The following is a 26,452-nucleotide window of genomic DNA, read 5'->3' as shown; positions in this document are numbered from 1 at the left end:
TTAATTCCCTCCTTTTTCTCACATTTCACATCTAGTAAACTACCAGATCTACTCATTTCTTCCTTTTGTAGCCAATTTTACAATGCTCTTCCTCTCACTTTCACTACATCATTGCAGGCCCACTTGATGAGCTCATGTCTGGGTTATCACAGTTGAATAGTTTGTTCCAAATTCTTCCCTCTGTCCCATCCATCCTGCCCATTGCCACCACACTGATCTTCAAGCATAGCTCTGATTATGTCCCTTTCCTGTGCAAAACCTCCAATAATTTCCTTTTACCTACTAAGTTTGACCTAACTGCCCTTCTAGGCTTAGCTCTCCTGAGTCATTCATTCAATTAGGAACTTACTTGATCCTGTTTCATTCATTCAACAATCATTTATTAAGTCTCTACTATATACTAACTACTATAACAGGGCCTGGGGATACTGCCCTGATAGTATCCCCTGCCTCTTAGTGGAGAAGAGTCAAAAAACAAAGTTATTATTAAGTGAGATGTTATGAGGGGAATAAAAACAATGGATTTAAAGAAATAACAGGAATATCTTCTTTAGATTAAGTAGCCAGTAAATAAAAACTCAGAGGAAATGACAGCTACTGACTTGTCTTTACTTTTATGCAAAAAGCCTCCTTCCTATAATCATTTTGATGTGTTTAATATGTGGCTTTTATTTTTATGTGTTCTTATAAATTGTGTGTTGTGTCTTGTGTGAATATATTTGTTATTTACATCTGAACTGTGTTCAATATTTCATATTTCAATATTTTACTGTTTGCATTTACGACTGCATTTTTTAGATTCATCCATGTTGTTGCACAGTATTGATAATCTGATTCTGATTGCATTTTACTTACCCATTCTACTAGTGGTCTCCCAGATTGCCTCCAACTCCTCATTACCACCAATAAAGCTACAACGAACATTATTAATATTTCTTTTAAAAAAGAGAAGATTTATTTGACCAAGTTACAGAGAGAGGTAGAAACAAAAAGAGGGAAAGACGAGAGAGATCTTCCATCTGCTGGTTCATTCACCAAATGGCCACAGTGACCGGAGCTCAGCCTATCTGAAGCGAGGAGCTTCTTCCAGGTCTCCCATGTAGGTGCAGGGGCCGAAGGACTTGGGCCATCTTCCACTGTTTTCCCAGGCCATAGCAGAGAGCCGGATTGGAAGTGGAGCAGCCAGGACTAGAACCAGCACCCATATGGGATGCTGGTGCTTCAGGTCAGGGCTTTAACCCACTGTGCCACAGCACCGGCCCCCAGCACTCTATGAAACTTTTTAAAAGATTTATGTATTTAATTGAAAGTCAGAGCAAGAGAGAGTGTGAGAGAGCATGCAAGAGCAAGCTTCCGTCCATTAATTCACTCCTCATATGACTGCAACCACCAGGCTACTACCAGGCGGAAGCCAAGAACCAGGAATTCCAAATGAGTCTCACATGTGGATGGCAATGGCCTAAGTTCTTCGGCCATATGCTGCTGCATTCCCAGACACATTGGTGAGGGAGTTTGATCAGAAGTGGTATAGGAAGGACTAAACCACTGCTCCGATAGGGGATGCCAGTGTCAGAAGTGGCAACTTAACCTGCCATGCCACAATGCCGGGCCCCACTTCATGACTTTTTTCTGAAAACAGTAATATATGTTTATGGGTGCAAATACATGTGTCCTAGATGTATACAGTATTGGGGGAAAAGATAAAAACCAACTTCAGGACAGGAAAATAAGGCTTTAATTGTATATGTGTGTCCTTAAAGAGAAAAAAAGGGAAAAAGGAAGATTTGAAAGAAATATGACAATAATCAATATTAACATATATTTATGTAAGTAAAATAGACATTTGGATACTATTTTTTATCATGTCTATAACTTTATATATTTCTGAAATACTAGTGGTAAATAATTCTATGAAAATGAAAAAGAAAGCCTTCAGAAAATAAAAACAAGCTCTAAAACAGCTTTAAAAGATGAAAAATTTTTCCTTTCTCTCTCTCACTGTCCACTCTGCCTGTCAAAAAAATAAATAAATAAATAAATAAAAAATTAAAGATGAAAAATTTTTTTCTGTTAAAACCATAATTCCAATTCATGAACCTTGGAATTTTATACCTTACTGTATTCATAATTTTGATATTTACAAATAATTTGAGAAAAATAGGTCTAACTTATTTAAAAGCAATACTAATTATCCTTTTTAATCTAAGCCCAAAATTAAATTTTTTAAATAAGAAAACTGCCAATATTTATTCAGTGATTATGAAAAGTAATCATAATATCCTGCTTTTTTAAGTTTTTCTCTTAGAAAAAAGTTAAACTTCCTAAAGTTAGATAATAATTGCTAAGAATTCACAGTAAAATATGTTTCCAATGTTTCTGGTAATTCTACTACCATCCTTAGAAGAGTGGGCTTTTTATTTGTCAGGGTACATCCAGGTTCTTTGGTAATGTGATTTCTGAGTATTAGGCAGAAAAAAAATGGAGATCCTAGGCCATCCTTTTTTCCCAACCAAACCTTTTTTTGGAATATTCCTATACCTGTTGCTCCAGAGAAGTGTGAACTGGTGTTTTGATTGGTTCTTTTCTTTATTTACTTGTGGGCAGTAAGTTTCCAGAAAATTTTGTGTGTTTTAAAACAAATCTTTGCATACTCCTGTGTGTCAGGAGTAACCTATTTCCAACATGGATTTGGATTTAAGGAAGTGGTGGAGAGGGGAGAGGTAGAATGTAATTGAAAAGTTTTTTCGTTTGATTTGTCAAAATGTTTAATGACAATTATTGCTCAAAGTCAAATTTCCAGAGACTTCATCTTAATGCTTTCCCCTTCAAAGCATGCTCAATTTAAGGTAAACTATGTTATTTTTAGATTTACCTCAGTGTTATATTTTTTTCCTATCTAGGGGAAAAAAAATCTCTGTTTACCACATTAATTTTCCTTACATGAGTGAGCATCATAATTACTTTCTTAGGAGCCAAAAAGTTTGAGTAGAAGATGATTTTTAAAATCTAAATAGATCATGAGTGTTTTACTGTTTTACCATATTTCTTTTTCCATAACATTAACATAATGTTTGTTGTAAGATCAAAACTAGCAACGGGCACAAACTGTTACTACAGCTAGGCCTGTTGAGATTTTACTCATTGCATTTGGCTGCCTAATGAGAACTGCATGACAAATTGAGAAGACATTCTATTTTTTTTTTCTTTCGATTGGAGAGCATTTTATTTTTACTGCGAAAATTACTAATCCTCAGGATCATTCTTGTGGCTTGGAGGGTTAAGCCACCACTTGCAAAATTGCTATCCCAAAATCAGAGCTCCAGTTCAAGTCCTGACTACTCTACTTCCAACTCAGCCTCCTACTAGGGATCGGGGTAAGGCAGCGGAAGATGGCCCAAGTGCTTTGGCCCTTGCTGTCAATCTGGGAGACCCGGATGAAAATCCTGGCTCCTGGCCTCAGCCTGGCCCCTGGCCTCAGCCTGGCCCAGTCCCAGTCACTGTATCCATCTGGGGAGTGAACCAGCAGATGGAAGATCTCTGACACACACACACACACTCTCTCTCTCCTCTGTCTTTTCCAATAGATAAACTTATATTCACAAATTAGACCCTAACTCAGAACCCATGTAAAGCAAACCCTGTAGGGAATAAATAATCTGCTTACATGTAGTTAACTTCCTGGCCTTATTACAAATGCTATTAAGATGTTAGATAATATATGGTGGAGTGTATTTGAGAAACTCTTTTCCCTATTTCTACCTCTTTCCTTCCCAAGAAGGAGTGTTTTGGCCTCCTTTTGATCATTGGTTAATATTCAAAACCTTTAGTGTAAGAAACAGAGACATGTACTAGGTCCTGTTGCTCTGACTCCCATTTCAACATTAGCACTTTCAGCTGCTGTTATTTTGTCCACTTAAGGAAATTTCTATGGAACGCCCAAGCCTCCAGCGGAACCCAGCCCTTTCCAGCCAGATCCGGTTGATCAGGTTCTCTTTGATAATGAGTTCGACACAGAATCACAAAGAAAACGAACTACATCTGTCAGCAAGATGGAACGGATGGACAGCTCTCTTCCTGAAGAGGAAGAAGATGAGGACAAGGAAGCTGTTAATGGCAATGGAAATGCAGGTTTGTAAATAGATGAACAGTTTTGCTATAACATTGAATTGGAAGTAGTAAACTTTTTCATGAAGCTTGTTGAGGACAAATGATACTGATTTTTTTTTTGAAAATGTTATCTCTGTTAAACTAAAGTGAGTTGTCCCAATTTTGATAAATCAATAATAAGCTATCAGTAATAAAATCAAATAATATGCCATTACCCTTCCTGTTGCCTAAAATATTTGAGACATATCTCTGATACTAGAATATGGGAATCTTGTTGGCATAATCCTACTTTACAAAGTAGAAAAATTATACAGATGTTTTAGAATATAGCTTTCAGCTCAAACCAAATACATAGGGTTTGGAGATAAACCAGTCAAAATTATCTGAAAGATTTGTTAACTATATTTTTTAATTTTTTAACTCTGGATCCACTCAAGGAAAATTTCCAAATGTCACTCCTATATTTTACATTAAATGCAAAATTGATAGAAATTTAATGATGAAGAATCTGTTCCTTTTGAATATTTATGTGGTGATTGCTTAGGATATACTTATATTTATAACTGAGAATATAGATCTAAAACCACAGAATCACAACCTAACCTGCGTCAGTGATATTTATTATAATAACTCTAATATAGGCTTCATAAGGACTGTAATTTTTGCTTGTTTTGTTCTCTGTTGTACTGAATGCACCAAAAACAATGCATAGCAGATAGTAGAAACTAAAAAAATAACAGTTACATGTCTAAATTTGCAGAAGCCATTTTCATATCATTTCCCCAAGGCACATTGATCTTTCTCCTTCACCAGTTATTAAAATTTGCAATGTATATTATATTTGCTTTAATATGTTCATTGTCTGTCTTCCCTGCCAGAGTGTGAATTCTGTTTTACCTAACTTCTTCATAGTTACGCCACATGTCTAATGTTAAAAAATTACTGAATATATTTGAGTGTCAAGACTGGAAACAGGTTTTAAAAGATTTTGGTGAACTCACATCTAATTCTTTAGGGATTATTAAGGAAATTTATATCATGGAGCCATTTCATGTTAATGTCAGCTTTAATATCCCACAAAATTAAGTCTGTTCATGTTTTAAAATTCCAAACTCTAAGTTTAGAGACCATGAATTTGTCTCAGAATCTAGGAATTTACATGTTTTTGCTTTGAAGAAAAAGGAAGATGTTCTTTTTTATTTCCTTTCTAATGCAGAGCCTTTCAATGGTCCTTGGTTTCCCTAGAGATAGACCCCATGTGTAATTCCCATAGTTTATGCTTGTGATGTAAGCCACTTACTAAACCAAATGTTACATACTCTTTGATGTTGATATTTAAAGGGAGTATATCTAAGAGTGTGTGGGAGGCAGTTTGTATACTGTCTTAGATACAGATTCTATGGGACATTTATGTTGGATTATGTATTTCTTTGCAAGAGAAAATATCTGGAATATTTAAATGAAAAAATAACAAAACACCTGAATAAAAGCCTTTCATCTTTTCTGAGCAAGTACTAACCGTAGTTGTTAACTTGTCATTCAAAATTAGGGAAATAGACTTCATATATTGCTTTTAGGGACTACAATCTCTGGCTTGAACAATCAGAAAATTGTTGGGCAGTAGAAATAGGGAGGTAGAAAATACAGCCTTACTCGTATTTACCAGTATGTATGTTATATTTTTCTGAAGAATATGCTAATATGCCCATATAAGATGACATGTGTTATACAATAATGCAAAAGTTGTTTTCTAAGAGAGGATTTTATAAAATAGTATCTTCCCATATCATTGATTATTAAGCAAACTCCTTTACTTACTTTGAACTATTTTTTTAGGATTTATTTATTTATTTATTTGAAAGGCAGAGATACACAGAGAGGCAGAGGCAGAGAGAGAAATCTTCCATCCGCTGGTACACTCTCCAAATATGTGGGGTTCACTCCCCACAATGGCCAGAGCCAGGCCAATCTGAAGCCAGGAGCCAGGAGCTTCTTCTGGGTCTCCCACATCAGTACAGGGGCCCAAGCACTTGGGCCATCTTCTGCTGATATTCCAGGCCATAGCAGAGAGCTGGATTGCAAGTGGAGCAACTGGGACTTGAACCGGTACCCATATGAGATGCTGGCACTGCAGGTGGCGGCTTTACCTGATACGCCACAGCGCTGGCCCCATGAACTGTTTTTTAAAAGTTTATAGATCATGCAGTTGCTTTTGCTGTTCTCCAACATGTTTCTCAAGAATACAGTTCCCTTCAAGATTGTTTTACATATTGAGTGCCTTTTAATTTCTGTCACTTTTCTACATAGAAAAAATTTAAGAAGTATATTTTGTTTATTTAGTAAGTAGATGTTTTTTGAGCACTTGCTAGTCTGCTAAGTGCTAGCCATTGTTCTGAAAGTTGATAATAAAGCAGTGAGTGAAAAAACAAGAACAAAAAACCCTTGCCTTCATAGACTTGACTTGGGAGAGACAGAACTGGCACATAAATGAATAATGGTTGCTAGAAGGTGCTACAGAGAAAAATAAAGAAGAGGAGGATGTGGATAATGAGTAGTTGTAGTCAAGATTTGCCACTTTAGATAGTATCATAAATGACTTGAAAAAAGTGAGTAACTCAAAATATCTAGGGAAAGAGGTTTCCAGACAAGTAGTGGAAGTAGAAATGACCTGAAGTGAGAACATGCTGGTATCTTCAGACAACAAGGAAACCAATGGGGCTGGATACAATATGGACAGTTTATCATAAGTGGTAAGAACAGAGTGATAGAGGGCAATATTATAGAACAGTAATAAGTGAGATGTTACAGTGATGGGTGGGGCAGGGGAATGCGTAGTACATGGGATCTTATATGTCATTAGAAGAATTTTTTATTTTGGTTCTGAGATGAGAAACCACTAGAAGGTTTTGAATGGAAGAGTAACATGATGCAACACTTTTGACAGGATCATTCATGGTCCTGTATTGAGAATAGGCAGTAAGAGTGCATGGACATGAACAAAGATACCAGTTAGGAGGTTTTGAATGTGTGTGCAAGGAATAAAGTGACCCACCACGTCAGGTGGTGTTGATAGCGCAAATAAGATGGAAACTGAGACCTGAGCATTGGGTTTAGCAAAGTGCTGGTTATTGATGACCTTGACAAGAATAGTTTAATTGACAGCAGTTCCAAAGCTTGAATGGAGTGAGACACAGAGAGAATTAGAAGAATAGAAGTAGAAGTTGAAAGTATAAAGTCTTTCCAAGGTGCTTTGGTGAAAAGAGGAAAGAAATGGGATGGTTGCCAGAAGGAAAACTGAATTGCTTTTTGTGGATGGTTCTGATGTAATAGATAGGGAATAGTGATGGTACAGGAAGGAGAGTGAGAGAACTGCTCTAGACAAGAGGGGGAGTGGATATAATTCATAATTGGAGGGTTAGCTTTAGCTAGGAATACAGACAGTTCACCTAACAGATGGTGAGTGAATGGGCAGAATTATTGTGCAGTTGAGAAGGTGGGAGTTTGTGAAAGTTCTCTTTTGCTTGCATCTGTTTTCCCTGTGAAATAGGAAACAAGGCCATCAAATGAGATTAGGGATAAAAAGAAAAGCAGTACAGTAGTTCTCCCTTATCCATGGCTTCTTTCTGAGACTTCAGTTATCCACTATCAACCATATTCTGAAGATATTACTGTATAATAAGATAAGAGAATGTGACCACATTCACGTTGCTTTTATTATAGTATATTGTTATAATTGTGCTGTTTCACTAATGTCTATTGCTACTAATGTGTTATTTGCCGAGTTTAGACTTTGTCATAGGCTTGTATACATAGGAAAGAACAAAGTAATATGTATATAGGATTTGGTATTATCCCAGATTCAGGCATCCACTGGTAGTCTTGGAACATATCTCTTATGGATAAGAGGGAACTATTTGGGTGATTAAAGGAGAAATAAGGTATGATTTGTTATCTGCAGAGTGTCAAAGTAAATGGATCAAAACATGTTTGGTTACTATGCATCGTTAAATGCCCACTTGAGTAGTGATCATGAATTTAAAGTGAACTAGTTAGCATTGCCTGTCTTAACTGTGTATTCTAGCATGCAGTAGGTGGAGAGTGGGATTTAAGCAGAGTTATGGGTTAGCCAGGCAATTATGAGAAGTTAGGTTGGGACAAATGAATCAGGAATGTTTTTAAGGGTTGATTTTAGTCTTTGATCATGGAATTTAAGTTGGATAAGGAGGGCAGTGGGGACATGAATAGATGCTGGGGAATAGTGAAAGGTATTAAGTAATAGGATTAATAGATTATAGGAGATGACTAGATAAAGGATTGTTGGAGGTGAAGTACTGTATACAATGGTACCTGAAGATACCTAAGGCCTTTTCTCAGATTCTGATTCTAATGTATTATCTATACTTTGGAGTTCTTACAGTGATATTTTATAATGTCTTTTAAGCTCTAGACATGAGTTATAAGCTCATAAATTGTGAATTTCCTAGGCAGTAACTGAATTTTAGTAGTCTTACCTATGTTACAGATTTATGACATTAAAAGAAATTTAATCCCAGAAAATAATATTTAACAACAGTAAGTCTATTGAGTGTTATGTTTAAAAATTAAGGTTATCAAAAAGCCTATGTTAAATGTGTATGAGGGGGCCGGTGCCGCAGCTCACTAGGCTAATCCTCCGCCTTGCAGCGCCGGCACACCGCGTTCTAGTCCCGGTCGGGGCGCCGGATTCTGTCCCAGTTGCCCCTCTTCCAGGCCAGCTCTCTGCTGTGGCCCGGGAGTGCAGTGGAGGATGGCCCAAGTGCTTGGGCCCTGCACCCCATGGGAGACCAGGATAAGTACCTGGTTCCTGGCTTCAGATCAGTGCGGTGCGCCGGCCGTAGCGCGCCGGCTGCGGCGGCCATTGGAGGGTGAACCAACGGCAAAGGAAGACCTTTCTCTCCGTCTCTCTCTCTCTCACTGTCCACTCTGCCTGTCAAAAAAAAAAAAAAAAAAATGTGTATGAGGCAGCTTAGTTATAGCAGATAAAGAGCCTAGACCACACATATTCAAATCTTGGCATTGCTGTCTAATGGCCATGTGACCTTGACTAAGTTAACTCTGTGCCTTTGTTTTCTCAATCTGTAAAGCAACAACAGTATTAATAGGTTCTCACAGGGTTTCTGTGAATATTGAGTTAATGTATGTTAAGTGCTTAAAACAGAGCCTGATGCATACAAGGACTGCATGAGTGATGCTGTAGTCCCTGCTGCTGTTAGGATTTGTACTACATTGATTCCATTATGGTTCTCTTATTTGCCAGACCTACATCAGAGGTGCTATGCAGAGTTAAAATCGATTAGTGAGTTAAAAAGTTAAATATATCTGTTTGCTCTCTCAAAATATATAGCAGAAAGTAGACATAATAGATAAAGAAATTTTCTGCATGTAAATGTTTTTAGTGTTTTGTTAGAAATGAAGAAGGTTATTTGAAGAAAAGTATAACTTTACATACTTTCCCTGCCATTCTGTTTTGGACACTGACAGAAAACAAAGAAAGACATTCAGAGTCATCTGACTGGATGAAGACGGTACCAAGTTACAACCAAACAAATAGCTCTCTGGACTTTAGAAATTATATGATGAGAGATGAGAATTTGGAACCACTGCCCAAAAACTGGGAAATGGCCTACACTGACACGGGGATGATCTACTTCATTGAGTAAGCAAGTATCTGTATCTCTCTAAATGTGCTCACTGTGAAGATGTCTAAAAGAACATTTGACCTCATTTTAGCCATGTGCTTTCTAAAGGCTTTTACTTTTTTTCATACTTAATATGAAATGAAAATGAAATCATTTTTCATTCTTAATAACAACTGATTCTTAATCTGATTATTTTCTTTGATGATGTTTTATTTTTATTTGACTTAGGTAAAACAATAGCATATTTGACCTGTGTTGTATAGTAAAAGTAAGATTAAAAACAGGTTCATCATTAATGCTGAAAAAAAGATAAGAAATACAGGATGTTTTGTCTTGCCTTTTTTTTCCAAACTTCAAGTAGATTTTCCAACAGTGAGCATTTTTTTTAAAAAAGATTTATTTATTTGTTTATTTAAAAGAGTGACAGAGAATGGGAGAGAGAGAGAAAAGACAGAAACAGATCTCTTCCATCTACTGGTTCACTCCCCAGATGGCTGTAACAGCCAGGATTGGGCCAGGCTGAAGTCAGGAGCTAGGAACTCCATCCTGGTCTCATACATGGAGGGCAAGGACCCAAGTAATTGGGCCATCTGCTGGTATCCCAGGCATATTGGTAGGGAATTAGATTGGGCTGGGTTGGAAGCAGAACAGATCAAACTGAAACCAGCACTCTCATATGGATTCCCAGTGTTGCAAGCAGTAGTTTAACCCATTGCACCACAGTGCTGGCCTCTTCAGTGGTATTTTTTTAAAATAAGATTTATTTATGTATTTGAAAGTCAGTGTTGGAGAAAGAGAGAGAGAGATCTTCCATACACTGGTTTGCTCCCCAAATGGCTGGAACTGGGCCAGGCCAAAGCCAGGAACCTAAACCTCTGTTTGGGTCTCCCACGTGGGTAGCAGGTGCCCCAAAGCTTGTGCAATCTGCCACTGCTTTCCCAAGTGCATTAACAGGGAAGTGGGACAGCAGGGACTCAAAACCAGCACCCAGATGGGATGCAGTGTTGTAGGCAGAGGCTTAACCCACAGCACCACAGCGCTGGCCATAAGCATTTTAAGAATTATTATCATGGAAGGGGACATATTATTATCTAAACTAAGTATTTTCAGTCCTGGATCTTGGCTTTGCTATTTTCAAACAATATAATTATGTAATATAGAAGAAACATTACTGATCTTCAGAGTAATCAATACAAGTTCACAAAAAGCACTATTAAAATTTGTAGAAATACTGTGTACCATATGATTAGATTGGCCTAAATTTTATGTTGCTTAAGAAAATAATTTGTCTAACTAGTTTATTGGAAGTTTCATTATGAACAATTTTTGTATTCTCATGTATCTATGATTCTTTAATTTGATTGGAAGTATAATATTAATATAGTAAAGTTGCAGAACTTAGCAATTAAATAAAAGTTAAAATATTGAGGGCTGGGCATTACATTCAAAGAACATATAAATATATACAGAAGAGAATTAGAGGTGGGGACTTGAATTAGTTTCCTCAAATGGTCCTAATTCCACATCCTTCCCCTAGAGTAAACATGTTTGTATGTATGATGATCTTTTTACCGTATGTGATGCATTACTGATTATAAATATGAGGGGACATCAAAACATTTATAGAAAATGAAATTAAAATATAAGTTTATTTGAAGGGGAGGGACATTCAGCCTGGTGGTTCAGACATCAGTTAGGACATCTGTATCCTGCATGGGAGTACCTGCATTCAATCCTCAGCTCTGGCTGCTGACTCCACTTCCTGTTAATGCAGATCCCGGGGTGACTCAAGTAATTGAGTTTTTGCCACTCACCTGTGAGACCCGGATTGCGTTTCTGGCTCCTGGCCGCAGGCTTTAGGGGAATCAAATGGTTTATCTTCTCTTCTACTTGCCTCTCAAATACATAAAATTTTTGAAGGAGCAAAGGATGGGATTTTTTTTTTTTTTTTTTTTGACAGGCAGAGTGGACAGTGAGAGAGACAGAGAAAGGTCTTCCTTAACCGTTGATTCACCCTCCAATGGCCGCAGCGGCTGGCACGCTGCAGCCAGCGCACCGCGCTGATCCGAAGGCAGGAGCCAGGTGCTTCTCCTGGTCTCCCATGGGGTGCAGGGTCCAAGCACTTGGGCCATCCTCCACTGCACTCCCGGGCCACAGCAGAGAGCTGGCCTGGAAGAGGGGCAACTGGGACAGAATCCGGCGCCCCGACCGGGACTAGAACCCAGTGTACTGGCGCTGCAGGCAGAGGATTAGCCTGTTGAGCTGCGGTGCAGGCCAGGATGGGATCTTTTAGTCCTTTTTCCTGCGTGATCCATGGTGATGAGAACTTCATTTTCGTAGCATAGAATTGAGCCATACCCATTGTTTTCAGTTGTATGTTGCAGAAACAGCCACTTTAAAACTTTTGTTGTATTCTATTTCATTGTGTAGAGCCCCTGTGAAGAAGGAAGCTATATATGAACTGCTGCCCCATCTCCCCAGCCCCCAGCACAGTACCATCAGAAACACTCAGGAAATATAGGACTTTTTGAAGGGAGGGAGGGAGGAAATCAGCCTGCAAAGCAAACAAGATTTTCAGTGCAGCTTTTTTTGGCTCCATAATGCACAGTATGTGGCTATGTGCCCACCTTTTGAAATATTTTTGACTGTTTAAAGTGTCTCTTGTTCTGTATTTGTCATTTTATCCCTTCTTTAACATTCTCAATTTAGTGCCTCCAGCATCACCTTTGCTTTATGGCAGTTTTAAGTAGCTATGTGAGAACAATAGCATTATTGAATTTGAGATTTACAAATGGAGCCTGTAGAGGATAAGTGTTCAAACATCATGTACCTTTTGTCACTTTTAATCTTTTGCAAGATTTCTCACTATTTTACTGTTCCTAATTGAAATCTGTATTCTACAGCCACAATACCAAGACAACCACCTGGTTGGATCCTCGACTTTGTAAGAAAGCCAAAGCCCCTGAAGACTGTGAAGATGGAGGTAGAGATTCAGAAACCTTTTATGCTGTTGCTCTCTAATCTTTTCTTGCTCTTGATTAGATAATCAAATTTCCAAAACCCTAAACAAACTAGAATGTTTGTAAGCACATAAGCAGTAGATAAAGACCACAATCAACTGACTGTGGTAATTATGTCATTATATCTAATTTCATTTCTCTCTTTTTGAGGATTACAATTTTTTTAAAGATGTCTTAATAAGTACAGTTTCTTTTTTTGACATACATTTTAAAGACAAACTTTTAAGACTTTAAATATTTAATAAATTAGATACATTCGCAGCTGCAAGGTAGCCTTATGTCTGTTGAAACTTCAAAAACATATTTAATATAATATGCACTTGGATGGATATGCTAGTATCTGTGAATACTCCTCAGTCATTTGAGCAGCAGTAGGAACTCAAAAATATTTAACATGCCCTTAAGATACATACAATTTATACTACCTAGTGGGAAAATTATTTCTGCAAGAATCATCAGATAATAATACGTATCTTTCTTACATATTATAGATTTATATAATAGTATAGTTTTACAAATAAGTATAGTTTATGGCATCCAAAATTGTTTGCTACATCTTCTTGAGAACAGAATACAAATGAATAAAATTTGCATTCATTTTATATCAGTAAAAAATTATTAATCTTCTTTGTTTTGAATTTTAATCTATTAAAAATTAAAGAGTATTTTCATATTTTTTGTCCAGCATGATTGTAATATTAAGAATTTCTCTAGAAAAATTGAAAAATGGAATTGTTTAAAATTCTTTACAATGACATTTAAAAAAAATTGGATACCTTGGATAAAGTCTAAATATGTGAAAATCCTCAGCACTGAACATTACAAAACATCATTGAAAAGAGTTAAGACCTAAATAATTAATGAAATATACTGTGTAGATAGATTGAATGACATAATATTATTAAAGATTTCATTTACCCTCAGTTGATAACTGGATTCAATGTAATCCAAGTCAAAGTCCTCAACAACTTTTTTTTTTTTTTTTTAGACAGGCAGAGTTAGACAGTGAGAGAAAGAGAGAAAGGACTTCCTTCTGTTGGTTCACCCTCCAAATGGCTGCTACAGCTGGTGTGCTGCGCCGATCAAAAGCCAGGAGCCAGGTGCTTCCTCCTGGTCTCCCATGCGGGTGTAGGGCCCAAGCACTTGGGCCATCCTCCACTGCCTTCCCAGGCCACAGCAGAGAGCGGGACTGGAAGAGGAGCTACTGGGACAGGACCGGCGCCCCAGCCGGGACTAGAACCCGGAGTGCTGTTGCCGCAGGCAGAGGATTAGCCTAGTGAGCCGTGGCGCAGGTCTAACAACTGTTTTGAAAAAGTTGACAAGCTGATCCTAAAATATATATGTAGAAATGTAAAGGCTGTAGTTAGACCAACAAAGTTTTGGGTTTTTTTGTTTGTTTGTTTGTTTGTTTTGTTTTTTTTGTTTTTTTTTTTTTTTTGACAGGCAGAGTGGACAGTGAGAGAGAGAGAGACGGAGAGAAAGGTCTTCCTTTTCCATTGGTTCACCCTCCAACGGCCGCCGCAGCCAGCGCGCTGTGGCCGGCGCACTGCACTGATCCGATGGCAGGAGCCAGGTGCTTCTCCTGGTCTCCCATGGGGTGCAGGGCCCAAGCAGTTGGGCCATCCTCCACTGCACTCCCGGGCCACAGCAGAGAGCTGGCCTGGAAGAGGGGCAACCGGGACAGAATCCAGCGCCCCGACTGGGACTAGAACCCGGTGTGCCGGCGCCGCAAGGCGGAGGATTAGCCTAGTGAGCCATGGTGCCGGCCTAGACCAACAAAGTTTTGCAAGACAAAGTTGGAAGCCACCATTGTGGTACAGTAGGTTAAGCTGCCACTTGCACATCAGAGTGCCAGTTCAAGTCTCAGCTACTCCACTTCCGATCCAGTATCTGATTCATGTGCCTGGAAAGGTGGCAGAAAATGACCAAATATTTGGGCCCCTCCCACCCGTGTAGAAGACCAGGATGGAGTTCTTGGTTCCTGACTGTGGCCTGGCGCAATGTTGGTTGTTGTGGCCATTGGGAGGTGAATTAGCAGATGCAAGATATCTCTCTGTCTCTCTGTTGCTGTGACTTTGAAATGAATAAATCTTCTTGAAAAAGAGAAAACATTTTGAAGGTGAAGTTAGAGTACATAGGTACCAGATGTAAAAACTTATTATAAAGCTACATTAATCAAGACAGTATAGTATTGGCATAATGATGGACTAATAGGTCAGTGAAACAGAATAGATAGTCTACAGTTAGAAGCACACACATCTGGCCACTTAATTTTCAACCAAGGGATCAAATCAGTTAATTCAATGAAGAAAGGAGGGTATCTGGAACAAATGGTATATTCCTATGGAAAAATGAACATCAACTTTATTTCACTCCACACACAAAAATAATTCCTGTAGCAAACCCTCTTATCTGAGTCATTAGTATTGTCTTCTGTTCTGAATTGTGATCTGGGTTTTCTGTTGCTTTTGAACTTTTGTTTTTGAATTATCCTACTTGTCACTCCCCCTCTTCATGGAGGAATGACACAGGATCCTGCCTAGGCTTCATATCCGAGTCACGGCACCATTATGTCGCTCCCCCTCTTCGTGGAGGAACGACACAGGACCCTGCACTGTTCTTTCGTCTGCTCGGCCCTCCCCGGGTTTGCTGCTGGTTCTTCCCGGGTTGGCTATTATCCCTTCCACCTCCGTGGAAGGGCAGTTCCCCCTGGCCACATTCCCCACTTCCGCAGGGGAGCGGCACACCGCCGGCCGGTTCTCTCGGGGGCTGCACAGGTGTTCCTTCAGATGTTCCCCTTAGATGTTCCCGGTGCATGCCGTCTCTCTCCTCCTTTATAGTCCTCTTCCACCAATCCCAACTCTGCTACCCACACGCCGAGTACGCTGCTCTCCTCCAATCAGGAGCAGGTCCTACAGTTTCTTGGTTGAACTGGAGGCAGCTGCGTAGAAGCTGTTACTCCCTTCTCAGCGCCATATTGTGGGAGAGCAGATGCATAGAATAAGTCTTAATTCCAGTAACAGTCTTAGTCCGAATTGCTCCCCACACTACTAGCACTTCAGATAAATATATTTTCTTTTAAAGATTTATTATTTTTTTATTTGAAGGGCAGAAAGTAACAGAGAGAGAGAGAGAGAGAGAGAGGGGGGGAAATCTTCTATCCGCTGCTGATTCCCTCCCCAAATGTCTAAACAGCCAGGGCTGGCCTAGGCTGAAGCGAGGAGCCAGGAATTCCATCCCAGTCTTCCATGTGACCGTCTTCTGTTGCTTTCCTGGGCACAATACCAACAAGCTGAATGGGAAGCAGAGCAGCTGGACTTTGAACAGGCACTCCCCTATAGGATGTCGGTATTACAAGTGGTGACCTAACCTGTTAAACAACTCTAGTCCCCAGATAAATATGTTTAAAACTAAATTTGCCATCTTTCTCCTAACACCATGCCGCCTTCTTTCTGTTAAAGATACCATCCTCATAAACATTTGGGCTGGAATCCTGGTAATCGTGTTGCCTTCTTTCTTCTAGTCTTTCCCTATATACTTTCCAAGCTCTGTCATTGTTTTTTTCTTTTTCCTATTTTGGCCAATATGTTGTTGTGCAAAATCTTAACATATAAAAAATTGAATTTTACAGTGAACCTACATATGCCCCATACATATGCCTACATATGCTTTTTCACATAGCTGTGTATTCATCTGTTGTCTATGTAGGTGTTTTCCTTTATATTGTATCTTTCCTGCCAGTTCCCCCTAATCACTGCACACGTTGGACTTTGTTCTAAAATATCCTTTATGCCAGTGCACCTTGGCAGAAGGCTACATCGGAAACAGCTTGGACTGGGGCACTCCATTAGGGATACAGGTGCCCCAAGCAATAGCTTAAGTGCTGTGCCAAATGCCCATCCCTCTCTGAACCATCTTTGATACTGAAACTCAGATTTGCCAAGGAGTTAGAAATCATCTAACAACTTATAAATGTGTATATTCAGTTTATTTTTAAAAAGATTTAAACTCTGCTTGAGGTGGCGAGACTGATGGACACCTCCCTTCAACATCTTTTCCCCATCTCCTGTTTCCTTCTTTCCTTTCTGGATTAAGGAAAGTGGAGCAGTTATAACCACTGTACTCCCCTGTCCCCATTCCCCTTGCAAGCAACTGAACCTCTTAACCAATGTCATAATCACAATCTCATCACCTCATCCTGCTGAGGGCCATAGAGGGAAGAGAGGGAATGAACAGCTATGGACCCTCCATAGCTCTGCAAAGTATTCTGGGTCCTTACCCAGAAAATTACAGAACCAAGTGGGAACAACCCTGCAGTGGTCTTAATTGCTAGATTTATAAGGTTCAAGCAGATCTGGTAGGTGGATGTGGGGCTCCTGGGACTCTGAGCAGGCCCTAATCGTTGTTTGGATTACACTTCCCAGCAGCCTTAGCACCAGGTGACTGGCCCTTTTGCTGGGCAAAGTGGGGAAAATGGTGATACTCAAACTATCTATTGTACAGGATGAAAATGTTATAACTTATTTTTCATAATGTTACTATTAAAGAAAATAGTATAATCTTCTCTGCTGTTTATATACAGTTTTATAATAGCTTTTTTAAAAATTCCAGGTATCTTGTTTTTTAAAGATTGATTAATTGATTGATTGATTTGAAAGGCAGAGATACAGAGAGAAAAGGGGAGAGAGAGAAAGAGAGAGATCTTCGATCTGCTGATTCACTCCCCAACTGGCTGCAACGGCCAGAGCTGCACTATGCTGAAACCAGAAACCAGGAGCTGCTTCTGGTCTCCCACGTAGGTGGAAGGACCCAAAGAGTTGGACTGTCTTCTGCTGCCTTCCCTGGTGCATTAGCAGGGAGCTGGATCAGAACTGGAGCAGCTAGAACTCAAACTGGCGCCCATTTGGGATGCTGACACTGCAGGCAGAGGCTTAAACTTATGCATCACAGTACCAGCCCCCATAATGGCATTCTTACTCATTCCATTTGTGAAATTATCATATATATGCACTACCTAGAGTATCTTGAGGAGTGAATGAGTAAATGTGCTTCTTTTGTCCAGGGCGCTGTGAAGTTTGGCAGTTTATTTATGTTCAATTAAGTGGGTTTACAGACTATGTTATCTACTTCTTTGAATGAACACACATAAAATGGGATTGTCATTTTAAAAGATTTCTGTAGGGACAGGTGTTTGATAGAATGTTAAGACACTAAGGCCGGCGCCGCGGCTCAATAGGCTAATCCTCCGCCTGCGGCGCCGGCACACCGGGTTCTAGTCCCGGTCAGGGCGCCGGATTCTGTCCCGGTTGCCCCTCTTCCAGGCCAGCTCTCCCGGGAGTACAGTGGAGGATGGCCCAAGTCCTTGGGCCCTGCACCCCATGGGAGACCAGGAGAAGCACCTGGCTCCTGCCTTCGGATCAGCACGGTGCGCCAGCCACAGCGCGCCAGCCGCTGCGGCCATTGGAGGGTAAACCAATGGCAAAGGAAGACCTTTCTCGCTGTCTCTCTCTCTCACTGTCCACTCTGCCTGTCAAAAAAAAAAAAAAAAAAAAAGACACTGGGACTCCCACATACCATATGGGAGTGCCTGGGTCCAACTGGGCTTCCAATTCTATCTTCCTGTTCATGTGCACCCTGGCAGAGAGGGGGTAATAGCTAAACACCTAGGTTCTTGACACTCATGTGGGGGAGGCTTGGATTGAGTTCTGGGTTCCTGGCTTCAGTGTAGCCCAGCCCTGGCTATTATAAATTTGGGAATGAACTAGTAGATGAAAGGTTTTTGTCTTCTCTCTCTGCTTTTCAAATAAAATGGAAATAAATATTGCATTTTTAAAAAAATGAATGAAAGACTTCTAAAAATATACTGCTGATTGAAGATAATACAAATATCCAAGTCTAAGTTTATAGTATAAAAATATAAGAGCCGGGGCCAGCTAGGTTAATCCTCCGCCTGTGGCACTGGCATCCCATATGGGCGCCAGTTCTAGTCCCGGTTGCTCCTCTTCCAGTCCAGCTCTCTGCTCTGGCCTGGAAAAGCAGTGGAGAATGGCCCAAGTGCTTGGGCCCCTGCACCCACTTGGGAGACCAGGAGGAAGCACCTGGCTCCTGGCTTCAGATCGCACAGCTCCAGCCGTTGTAGCCACTTGGAGGGTGAATCAACGGAAGGAAGGCCTTTCTCTCTGTCTCTCTTTATCTCACTGTCTGTAATTCTGCCTGTCAAATAAATAAATAAAATCTTTAAAAAAATATGAGTCAATACTTGTATTTTCATATGAGCTTTTTTCAACCAAATTGGGGTAGAATAGACATAACTCCTTAGTCATCTTCTTTTTAAATACCTATTTTTGTAAATGCTTTATTATATAGTTAATAGTACATATAAATTTACAATTAAATATACACATTATATGAAGTACATGTTTGAATTTTCTAATGAGAAGGCTACATGATCACTAAACTATGATGACACTGCCTAATATCACCAAATTAATTTTTCTAAAATACAAATGTCTCTCCTTTACTTCCCACAGCAAATTAAGTCCAGATTTCTTGGTAAAATATTAATGGTTTTTTTAAATAATTGAACCCTTTTTTGTATTTCTCTTTTAGAGTATTTTTATGTGATAAATATGACATTTTTGTCTTTGCCTTTGTCATCTGCCTGTTCCTTCTGCCAGGAATCAATCTTGCTTTCTCTCTCTGTCCATCTGACCTATACCTGTTATCCTTCTTTCTAAGCTCATATCTAAAGTGTAATTTCTTTGTAGCCTCCTCTCATTCTTTTTCCAGTCAGAACTAGGTGTCCTATCTTCTGGGCTTTGTTGTACCACATGACATATCTCTATTGCAGTACTTACTGCACTGTAGCTAGATACCACACTGTTTAAGAGTGATTCTTTTAGGGTGGCATTGTAGTGTGGTGTGTTAAGCCACGAGCACCAGCATCCCATATCAAATCTCTGGTTCAAATCCTGGCTGCTCCACTCCCAGTCTAGCTCCTTGCTAATGTACCTGGGAAAGCAGCAGAAGACAGCTCAAGTACTTGGGTCCCTGCCACTCACATGGGAGACCCAGATGGAGTTCTTGACTCCTTTCTTCTGCCTGTCCCAGCCCTTACCATTGGAAACCATTTGGAGAGTGAAGCCATGGATGGAAAATATCAATCTCTCTGTCTGTCTCTCTGCCTTTCAAATTAAAAAAAAAAAAAAAAAGGCAATGCTTTTGTCTCCTTCAGGAGAGATGTAAATTTGTAAATTTTTGGAAAGAGGGAGGGGAGGAGAACAAGGTGGAGAAAAGAAGGTAAGGAAGGAAATAAGCTACTCCGTCCTCTATGTTTTGCTCACCCTTCTTGGAAATATTTTTAATCTGTAGAAGGCTCTGGAGGGCCAACAAATAATAAGCCTGTCTTCAATAGTTTGTTGTCAATAGGGAAAAAACGTATAGGAGATAGAGAAATGAGGTCAGAATACCAGCTGATGTGTAAGTAAATCTGGGCTTTGCCTGCGAACTGTAAGGGCTTACTGATATTTCACCCCCTCAGGAAACATAGTGAAGCACTCAAACTCCAGCCTCTGTGTTCAACTACAGGCCTTCTGTAGGCATGGCAGAGAATGGACCAGAATGTACCCTTGCAGGCACTCTGGCATCCAGAATAGCAAGGAAAACTCAAGAGTCCCTGAGCCATGCATATTGAGTTCATTGTATAAAACTGACCAGTCAGATAAGACATTCTTTCGTCCATTCTTTTTCCTCTGTGTGATTTGAAGAATTGGGATAAGCATGTTCCTGGATGAGCTTGTCCCCCTAATGCTCTTTACATTAAAGATAACTGTGTGTCTTGGCCCCAGACTAACCCAATTTAACCTTCCTTTTTCACCATAATTATATTATCCCTTTTGTTCTTGAAAGTGGACAATACATTGTATGATCATTCTAATATCTCTTTAGAGATAAATTTTATTCTAGGAATGTCCAAACCTCTTTAATATAATAAGTGCTGCTATCTACCCTACAGCTGGGTGCACCTATAATTATCTGGTAAGAATTGGAACTTTCAGCATATTTGTTTTATGCACAGCCCACCTTTACCACTTTCTTCTGTGCATTTTATTACTACCACCACCCCACCCCCGCCAGATAAGCTCTTCTGACTCACAGAGGTATTGCCATAGTGCTATGTTCAGAGTAGATGCTGGAAAGAAAATAATAATATTCCAAATGTAGAATTATATAGTTTAAGATACTATTTGCATTCTGCTAAATTCTGCTTCTTCTAGTAAGACCTTAAAATTTCTAAGACTTGGCCTTTTGTCCCAGTCTTCTGATATTCAAAACCCAACTGTGTCTTTACACTGTATCTGGTGGTTTAATTGATGTACATATTTGTCTTCCATTCAAATAGGATAATAAGTATTTTCATTAAACAGTTATCTTAAAAATAGGAATTTGTTTTACTCTCAACACACCCCATTTTCCTTATGATGAAAGAAAGATTAAATTTTTACTAAAGGCAGTTTACAAATGTATTGAATGTTGATGTCATTTTGGAGCTTGGAACATGATAAAAGAAAATTATCTATGAATAGAGCTCCATCATGAGAAAGCAAAGCAATTGTAATTTATACATTTAAATACGAAAAGTCCTATTTTGGGAAGAGGAAAGAAAGAAGGATAAACTCATGGGCTTTAGAAACAGCCAGCTGCTAGATATGCCAAAAATAGTTCTGCTTCTGAATCAGTTTTTAGGGGGAATGCTCTGGCTTCTAAAACAGGAAAAGATGGTTAGGGTAGGTCTTTCCTATCTCAGAAATAAACATTTTCTTTTGGCCCTAATCCTCCCCATAGCTTTTCTTTTTTAATATATTTAGTTAATTATTTATTTGAAAGAGTTAGAGAGAGAGAAAGGGACACAGAGAGAGAGTCAGAGATCTTCTCTTCACTGTTTCATTCCCCAAATGCTGCAATAGCTGGGGCCCGGTCAAAGCCAGGAGCCAAGAGCTTCTTCTGGGTCTCCCACTTGGGTGCAGGGGCCCAAGCACTTGGATCATCCTCTGCTGCTTTCCCAGGAGCATTAGCAGGAGTTGGATCAGCAGTAGAACCGGAGACCATTTGACATGCCAATGTGGGCAGAAGTTTAACCCACTGTGCCACAGTACTGGCCCCTACCCATAGATTTTACACTATCGTTTTCATATCCAGTGTTAAAACAGACAAAACCAATTTAAACATAATTTATTCCTAAGGACTCTACTTCCTGTTTTATTCTTTACTGAATAGTATTCTGCCAGTGAAACTGCTTTTCTCACCAATAATTTCTTGGTTTCCAATCTGGTGCACTTTTTAGCCCTTACCTTTATTCCTGACAGCTTTGGGAAGCATTTGTTGGTGTTGGTCACACTTGGTTTTTTTGTTTGTTTGTTTGTTTTTTGACAGGCAGAGTGGACAGTGAGAGAGAGAGAGAGAAAGGTCTTCCTTTGCCGTTGGTTCACCCTCCAATGGCTGCCACGGCTGGCATGCTGCGGCCGGCGCACCGCGCTGATCCGATGCCAGGAGCCAGGTACTTCTCCTGGTCTCCCATGGGGTGCAGGGCCCAAGCACTTGGGCCATCCTCCACTGCACTCCCTGGCCACAGCAGAGAGCTGGCCTGGAAGAGGGGCAACTGGGACAGAATCCGGCGCCCCAACCGGAACTAGAACCTGGTGTGCCGGCGCCGCAAGGCGGAGGATTAGCCTAGTGAGCCGCGGTGCCGGCCACACTTGCCTTTGACACCATTCCCCTGACTGTTCTTACTTTCTCCATCTGCTCCTTAAAATATTAGCTCTCACAAAGTTCTTTTAGTCTCCATCTTTGTTCATTAAATATATCTAGATAATCCTGTCCAGTGCCATAGCTTTGATTACATTGTCTCTCAAATCTATCTTCTGTATTTCTCTTTTGGGTACCACATTCATATTGCGAAGAGTTCATTAGATACTTCTGTTAGTGTGCTCTACAGGCCACTCAGATTTAACATCTTCTCTTTCTACCGTCAACAAATGACAGGACAGAGCTTCCCATTTGCTTGAGCCAAAACCTACTTAGCATGCAACTTTTTCTTCACTTTCTTCTCTTTGGTGCAGTTAACTGCCAAATTCTAGAAATTCTAATTTTAAAAACCCTGCCATTTTTGAGGGTTCATTAGTGCTAGACACTATTGTAGGCTTTTTGAAAATATACCATTTGTCCTCTAAATTCCTCTAAACTCAACTTATCTATTCCCACAGCCATTTTCATATTAGATATTAAGTAAATATCTGATAATATTTCCTTTTCATTCCAGAAACCTGGGCATTGCCTTGGCCTTCTGCCTCCTTTCCTCCCTCGAGACTCATGGCAGTCATTAAGTCATATTGCCTTGGTTGCCTTCTATTTGCAATCTGTTCTTTCTTCCTGTCCCCGCTACCACTGCCTTAGTTCCTGCTTTTATAATTTCATATTAATGTTTAGTGTTCCTTTATTCTTACTCCACTCAACCTATTTCATCCTCTATTATTGCTACCCATATCTTTTTGAAATATACATTTAATCATGTCACAGTGCAGCTTCATCAGCTCCACTATTACCAAAATAAAGATCAAACTCTCTAACAAGGTACTTCAGGAGTATTGGAATTGGTACTTGCTTTTAAGGCTCATCTTTTTTTTGCATACAACTTGTGCTCCAGTCTACAAAATCACTTATAATTTCTGAAAATGCCAGACATTCTTAACTCCTCAGCGCCCTTTGATCTGTCTGGAATGACCCTCCTCACCCTAATCTCAACTTCTCCCTTAAGACTCAAACATTGCTTTCTTTGAGGTTTTTGGGATAGCTAGTCTTATCAGACAATTGGTATCATTCCTCTTCACTCCCCCAGAAAGCTTTTGTTTATCTTGTCATTTATATCATCTGCCTTCTTGTCTAGAACATGAGCTTGAGGAAGAAGGAGAGGGGAGAAGAGAAGCAAGGAAGGAAATGAGTGAATAAATCAATCCGTGGGTAGTGTATAAACACGCTGGATGTCTCAGTCTTGCTTTTATCACTTTCATTTTAAGTGGGAAAACAATAACCGCTTCTCTATCTGCTTTAATCTACTTTTCAAAAAAACTGGTTAATGGTATCAGTGGAAAGAGTTTAAAATTGCTAAAAGCAATCTAGAAGATAAATTGCCACATTTGTTTCTTCTCCTAAAGAAAGCTGTACTTCAATCTGTTTGTTGCCAAATGCTTTAAATGCTCAATTAAAAGGCTAAACCAACTTCCAAGTTAAAAATGAAATATTTTGCTGAGCTTTTTTCCTAATTAAGTATTAACATATCTTTTTCAGTGAATTTTTCAGATAACAAATGGACTGTTTGAGCTCTCTATAGTTCCTTCAGTTCTTCTCTAAAGACAAAGCATAAATTCAGTCGTGGCACCCTTGTAGAATTCATCCTTCCTCAGCACCGTGCAGTTCCCATGCTATTTCAAGAAAATTTCTGGTAAAGAAAAAACTCCTTTTCATGGGAGAGCCATAATGATAATGCTCTGCTATTACTGTTCTAGTGCATTTTTATAGATGTAATCCCGAGATACTCTTGTCCACATGACAAATGCCTTGTGACAAAATATCTTACCTGTTTAACTCATGGCTGCTTGCTTTCTGACTATGGAGGATCCAAGTGAACAGAGGGTATCCCAGTTTTTTACTTAGTCTTTTTTCTGTTTTAACAGATTACTTGAAACACTGTAGTTGTTAAACTAGTGTTCTGGCAGATGTTCAGATCAATTTCATACAAATGAAAGCAGGTACTTTCTTAAGTTTTAAGCAAATCTAGATTACCCATTTGAAATTGCAGAAATCCAAGGCTGGGCTCTCATTTGAGGGGAGGTGGGTCAGAATGTGTAACATAAATGTTTATGTATAATGGTGAAAATTTGTAACAAGTAGCTACTGTTTGTATTGGACTAGAGGGTAGGTATATCTCATATCAGCATTATCAAGCTTTTTCAGTGAAAGACATATCATAGATTTCTTAGGATAATTAATGTTTTTTATGTCATGTGAGTCAGCTGTTAGTTGGGTGCCACCTTTTGCTCTGCAATTCTCTTTACTTACTGACATAATCGCTGTTCGTTGAAGAAGCCATTCAGACTTGAACTGCGTTCTTTGGAAGTGAGCCTTCAGCTTTCTAACTCTAAAATATTGGTATAATGAAATAAAGAACAAATTCACTCTTGAATTTTTTTCTTTCCTTTTGAATCTGGGATTTCACTCAATTTTCTTTATTTGCAGAGCTTCCTTATGGCTGGGAGAAAATAGAGGACCCTCAGTATGGGACATACTATGTTGAGTAAGTTTGTTGCTTCAGTTAATATTCTCCCAAATGCTGTCCTTTCAGCACTCAGCTTTAGGGAATACTGGATACAGCATGGTATGCTTCTGCAGTCCAGCTTTCAGGTTTTTCAACTAGGGGAATGAGATGGTAGGGGCAGTGAGCATTTACTTCACTGACTTTGGGCTTTCCAGAAATTGGCTTTGAATTTCCAAATATGGAGAGTGAGAGGGAAGATGCCTGGAGAACTAATAGCTGGAGGTGCTGTCATTATACCACAGCTTCTAAAGAGAAAAGCAGTAGGTGCAAAACTGAAATGAAGGTACTGGACTTGCTGAACTGTTATGGTCACTTCCAGCACTGGCACTGTATGCCTATAAAAGTAATGAAAAGACTTTAAAAGCATTGGAACATAATGATCCATAGTTTTGAGTTATATGATCAAAAGTATGTTCTTTGGGGGAGGGAGAGTTGCTTCTGCAGCTGTTATGATTAAATCTAAACATAAATGTATGTGTGGAAGGATCACCAAGTAACTATATATGTCATGCAGAGAAATTAGGCTAATGTCAACATTTAATTTTTCTTTCCCTTCATTTATTTGATTGCTATATTGTTTTTACTGTTAAGGTTGCTTCTCTCTCTAGATATTACAGAAAGAATTTAGACCTCTGGTCTAATACCAGGCAAATAATTGATCAAATGTATTAATGTTAACCTGGAAACTCAATTCTGAACCAGCTGCCTAGCTAGTAAAGGCAAAACACCATTATGTGGGAAAATAGCAAATTAGAGAATCTTCCAGTTTTGTGATTGTTCATTAATTTTTTTATCACTTTTTGGCATAAACCAATGCCACTTCCTGGTAGTTATCCCCAAAGTAACGATCTCTGACTCCTATTGTAACTCTGGTCTTTATTGTAATAGGTAGGTTGTTACTTCAGTCCCTGAGGTTAGAGATATTTTTGGAATGACTTCATAAAATTCAGTGCAATCTCTAAGGAAGCAACACAATTAGAGTGATGCTTAGGTATATACTTTCCTTATTTTTCTTTTTTCCTTCTTTATTTTTCTTTTCTGTTTTTAGTTAGGTGTGTAATTCCACAGTTTCAGTATTTTGGTTCCTTTGAAAGGCTATGCTAATTTTGTTTCTGTTGTGTATTACTGATGTTGATGAAATGTAATACGAGAAGTATATACCATCTCTTTTTGTTATTTTTTTCCTAAGGCATGTTTAGATAAATAAAGAAAGAAACAACCATTTTTCAAGTCAAAGGAATATTTGGAGGCCAACTGAAAAGATTTTATGAGATTAT

At 39.2% G+C, this 26,452-nt stretch overlaps 1 protein-coding gene across 4 annotated transcripts in view; it reads left to right on the top strand.

Moving 5' to 3' along the window:
• Positions 1 to 26,452, top strand: part of MAGI3 (membrane associated guanylate kinase, WW and PDZ domain containing 3) — a 298,141-nt gene that overhangs the window by 205,696 nt on the left and 65,993 nt on the right. For all 4 annotated transcript variants that reach the window (XM_017345962.4, XM_017345964.4, XM_017345963.4 and 1 more), the window contains exons 4-7: positions 3,919 to 4,128; positions 9,628 to 9,802; positions 12,689 to 12,768; positions 25,097 to 25,154. In XM_017345962.4, coding sequence (XP_017201451.3) covers positions 3,919 to 4,128; positions 9,628 to 9,802; positions 12,689 to 12,768; positions 25,097 to 25,154 — 523 coding nt within the window. The remainder of the gene's footprint in view (positions 1 to 3,918; positions 4,129 to 9,627; positions 9,803 to 12,688; positions 12,769 to 25,096; positions 25,155 to 26,452) is intronic.

This window comes from Oryctolagus cuniculus, chromosome 7 (assembly GCF_051225735.1).
Source record: "Oryctolagus cuniculus isolate XC-2025 breed Fujian yellow rabbit chromosome 7, ASM5122573v1, whole genome shotgun sequence".
In the NCBI taxonomy this organism is placed as follows: domain Eukaryota; kingdom Metazoa; phylum Chordata; class Mammalia; order Lagomorpha; family Leporidae; genus Oryctolagus; species Oryctolagus cuniculus.
This window is presented reverse-complemented; position numbering and strand designations above follow the sequence as displayed.